This window comes from Telmatherina bonti, assembly GCF_933228915.1.
Source record: "Telmatherina bonti genome assembly, chromosome: 12".
In the NCBI taxonomy this organism is placed as follows: Eukaryota; Metazoa; Chordata; class Actinopteri; order Atheriniformes; family Telmatherinidae; genus Telmatherina; species Telmatherina bonti.
Genome location: NC_136610.1, coordinates 7,741,554 through 7,746,434, shown reverse-complemented (window position 1 = coordinate 7,746,434; position 4,881 = coordinate 7,741,554). Strand labels below are relative to the sequence as shown.

Below are 4,881 nucleotides of genomic sequence, written 5' to 3'. Positions count from 1 at the left end.
TTGGATGTTTCCTGCTGCAGGCAGCACACCTGAATCACGGAATTGGGTCAACATACTAGATGAGATATGACGTGTTGGGCAGAGAAACCAATCAGACCTCATGGTATGAGTCTGCAGCAGCTGCGTAAATTAATTAGTACATTTCTAGGTTGGAAAATATTCAACAATAGCTATATTATATTACATTAAATAAATTCATACTTTTATGGTTATGATTTTACAACTAAATTCAATTATGGTTTTAATAAATGGGGTATATTCATGCCTTTATTTTCAATTTCAGTTATCTTTTATTATTAACTTATAATTCATGAATATATTAAATTATTCCATGTGTTTATTTTGTCATTTAATAATTTAAAGTTGTATCTATTAAATTAATTATGGCCCTTTTCAGCTTCCATGGACCTGTGCATGGAGCAAGTTTATTTTTAATAGAGTCAGGTTTTTGTTGACAGAATAAAAGGTGGAAAAAGGGATGAAAAAGTCCATAGAAAGAAGAAGGAAGGAAGTGTTGAGGGGAAATGTGAGGATGGTGTTTGGTCAGAGGGAACTCTGTGATCAGGAGGGGAGAAAGGAAGGAAGGATGAGGGAGGGAGGGAAGGAAGCGAGGGAAGGGGATGAAGGAGAGGGAGGAGGAGTAAATCTGGGTTCGAGACTCCGACGCGGAAGAAGAATCAGCCTGAAAAGGAAGAAGAAACCGTGACTGAAAGCAGCCCCCATCCGGCAGACTTCACACTTGTTGATCAGCGCTCATCTCCGGCTCTGCTGGCGGCTTTTCAGCGTCTTTCCGCCCGGTTTGTGCGCGTCTTTCTCTCGGTTCTGGACCGACAGGCTTTCCGCTGCATGGCGAGCTGAGAGTCTGATCTCTGACTGGAAACATTACCATCCCTTCAGACGTCATACCGGCCACAGACGGGCTCATTTTCCAGCTTTTCTGGATCGATAAGTCATCTTTTATTCATCCAGCTTCCTGAGCAGGGAGCTCCGGGAACCTCCTCCGCGCAGCGCCGCTGGGTGGCACCGCTGTCTCCGGGTGAAGGAGCTCTGCTTTGCGTGGGGAGCGACACTGATAAGACGGCGTCGAAATAGCTCGAAAAGCTCCAACATTAACCTCTCCGCTGCCTCGGCTGTGTGTCCGGGGTTGCTCCAGTGCTGCTTGAGGGGTGAGTTGGCAGGCTAGCTGGTTTGGCGGGATCCCGCAGGAGTCACACCGACCTCGGCGCCCTCTCCGCCGGGCAGCACCGCTGGCTCCAGCCGGTGGTATGACTCTCCACGACGACGTCACATCTGCCATAAACCCGCTCTTCTTTGTATAACACAACCGCAGCTGTTGGCTTCTTTTTTTTTTCATTTGGGACTTGTTTATTCTTTCTCCAACAAAGGGGAAAACTCTGGGATACTCGCCGAACACAGCGCCTCATCGCCGGGCAGCGCTGCTGTGTTCGGCCCGGTGTGATGTCTTTCCATTGGGGGTGGGATATTTGCTAGAAATCCAGGCTTTTCGTTCTCGGAAATTAGTCTCAGTGCAACCCGCTTCGACGCCGAGCTGTCGGGGGTTTGTGGGAGAGCTCCGCTAGGAGGACATGGCGGACTCGGGCCGGCCCGGCTCGGCGGACCCTGACGCCGCGGACAGCCGGACAGCGAGCCCGCTGACGGTGAAGAAGAGGGCGCAGCAGTCGCCCGGGCTCCGGCCCAAGTACCAGAGCTCCGCGCCGGGTCACTGCTTCAAGAAAGTTACCCTGACCAAGCCGACGTTCTGCCACAGCTGCAGCGACTTCATCTGGGGGCTCATCGGTTTCCTGTGTGAAGGTACGATAACACACACACAGACACACACACACACACACACACACACACACACACACACACACACATGCACGTGGTAAATATATTTATTTGCAACATAACATCTCTTATTTACAGCACAAACATGAGCACGTGCCAGCACAAGGAGCTGGCCCTGAGAGAGTGCGTGAGTCTGTGCTGTAGCTACAAAACGACACACACACACACACACACACATGTCACAGAACTTTGACCCAGAGCCCCCACTGGTTCTGGTTCTGACCCAGGCTCAGTTCTGCAGAATCTGAAGCTGGAAAACATTTAGAGGATCTCTTCTGTTCCTCCTTTTCCTTTTTACTTCTTTTCTTCGTCGCTGCTTTTGTGGTTAATTTTGTTTTTCTTTCCTTTCAAACTGGTTTTTATTCCCATTTCATTTCCTTTCACGCAGTCGTTTCCTCTCCTTTCTTTCTTTTCTGCTTCATCACGTTTCCTTTCATTCCTCTGTCTTTCCTTCCTTTCTCCCCTCCTTGTTCCACCTCTTTACTTTGGTCACCTGTCCTTTCTGCTTCCTTTCTGTCCATCATTAATTCAGCGCGCAGACTGAAAACCACATCCATCACGTTCACACACAAACACACTTCAGTCTGCCCAGTAACACACTGCTCTTCTCTGCGTGTGTGTGTGTGTGTGTGTTTGAGGAGGTGTAAAGTGTCTGTTCAGATTTGCAGTCAAGTCGTGATTTACTTCCCCTGGTTGGCATGGCAACAGGAGGCTGGCAGGGATGCTGATTGCCAGAGGAATGTGTGCTTGTTGTGTATGTGTGTTGTAGATGTGGCTTCCTTCGTCGTCCTTTTCCTCCTCTTCATCATCAGCAGCTGTATTAAAATCTGCAGAATGACCCGGCGTGGCGTCCTCCAAAGGCTCTGACTCTGTTACGTAACGTTTCTTCTTTAAGCCATCACTTGGATTAACTCAAGCCTGTGATGTCATCAAAGTGCTTCATCTGCCGCCGTCATATCAGACAGCATGTTGGCGTCTCAGCAGGAAAACGTTTTATTAAGCCTCCCCTATAAGTTAATGGTTAAACTGGGACAGTTTTCAGTTTGGAGGAAGACAAGCTGGAAGTTCAGACAAACTGAACAATCTGACTGCAAGTAAAGAATCACAAACTTATGAATCATTTGTTTTCTATAAAATATTCATTACAGGGTCGTGGTGGTTTCAGATCTGGACTGCAGTCTTGTACCCGTACCCTCCTCTTCCTCAGTCCTAATCTATCCCACTACCATCCCAGTACCCTGATCTGACCCCATACCATCCCAGTACCTTGATCTGACCCCATACCATCCCAGTATCCTCATCTGACCCCATACCATCCCAGTACCGTGATCCGACCCCATACCATCCCAGAACCCTGATCCTACCCCATACCATCCCAGTACCTTGATCTGACCCCATACCGTCCCAGTACCTTGATCCGACCCCATACCGTCCCAGTACCCTGATCCGACCCCATACCATCCCAGTACCCTGATCCGACCCCATACCGTCCCAGTACCCTGATCCGACCCCATACCATCCCAGAACCCTGATCCGACCCCATACCATCCCAGTACCCTGATCCGACCCCATACCATCCCAGTACCCTGATCTGACCCCATACCATCCCAGTATCCTGATCCTGCCCATACCATCCCAGTATCCTGATCCTGCCCATACCACTCTAGAAATGGGCTTTTGGATTTGTTGCTTACAACAGTTTAGATGCTCTTTGTTACATTTTCTTTAACAAAGATCTGGGATGCTGATTGGTCAGACTGCAGGTTTCCACTGTCCATCCCCGATTCCTCAGAGTCCAGAGAGGTTGACACCTGTGTGTGTGTGTGTGTGTGTTTGTGTGTGTGCGTGTGTGTGTATGTGTGTGTGTGTGTGTGTGTATAACTCTGTTCTCCATCTGGTTTACTCAGCTGGTGATAAATGATCGTTCTGGATGCAGGTCTGTCTGATGGATCATTGACCACCATGTCCTGCTCTGACATGCTTCCTTGTCCGTTACTGAAAGTCCTCCAGATAAATCTTCTAGTTTAGGGACATTCAGAATGAAAAGAGGCAAACAGGAAAATCTTTATTTGTTTTTATTACTTTTCTGGAGATCTTCTGAACATCTTTGATCCTTTCATGGATGCTAATTTCGGACCAAATCATGATTCAGCAAAAATGTATTTATCTGTTGACACATGTTCACCTTTGCTGCGAGACTCCAGGAAGTAAACATAAACGGGAAGGAACCTGCTCGTCTGTCAGAGCTCTCTCCGGCTCGTAAACTGGATCACTGAACTATGAGAAAAGCAGCAGGAGCTGGAGAGGCCACCTGTGATTGGTTTATCTCTGATCTTTACAGTCAAACCTGACCAACTGGATGAGTACGCTCGGAGGAGGCCAGAAAAAAAAAAATTAGCTGGGAATGATGCACAGAACAAGGTTTAAAGTGGATAAAGTCGCAGAACTGATCCGTCACCAGAGTTTGTTTCATGTTTTCAAGAAGTAAACGAGAGATTGCGTAATCCTGCCACTTATAAACATGTAGAAGTTTGGATTCATGGTTTTTATTCACTTTTTCTTTCTAAGCTCTGTGTTCCTTTCAGCCTGAATGCAGCCGCCTCGCTCAGTTTCAAATAAAGCTTGAGTTTGATTGCAATCTGCAGGAAACCCTCGGCTGATAAAGAAAAGGCAGCAAGCTGTAGAGCAGCAGCTGATTTATGAGCTCTGTTTGCACAAGCCGACAAGACTTTATCAGAATAATACAAACTTTATAAGTCCCGCTGTGGGAAATGGCATTGTTGCAACACTAATGGGTCCTGGAAGACATAACAGAACATAACTATGCGTTTACGTTTGGAAATATAAATATGTGAACAAATAGCAGAAGAGTGCTGCTGCTTAGAGTAATAATTACGTAAAATGAAATATTATGCAGGTTTCGCAGGATGGTTGTGAAGAGTTTTTACAGGCGTGATGGGAGCAGTTTACATGTGGTTGTTGTTGTGTGTGTGTGTGTGTATATTGTGTGTGTGTGTATATATATATATATAT

The 4,881-nt window shown here is 46.9% G+C and overlaps 1 protein-coding gene across 1 annotated transcript in view; it reads left to right on the top strand.

Moving 5' to 3' along the window:
• Positions 1–1,586: 1,586 nt before the first annotated feature.
• dgkq (diacylglycerol kinase theta) overlaps positions 1,587–4,881 on the top strand; it is a gene marked incomplete at both ends in the record, with an annotated part of 33,168 nt that continues 29,873 nt past the window's right edge. Inside the window, one exon of the mRNA XM_079250382.1 lies at positions 1,587–1,812. Coding sequence (XP_079106508.1) covers positions 1,587–1,812 — 226 coding nt within the window. The remainder of the gene's footprint in view (positions 1,813–4,881) is intronic.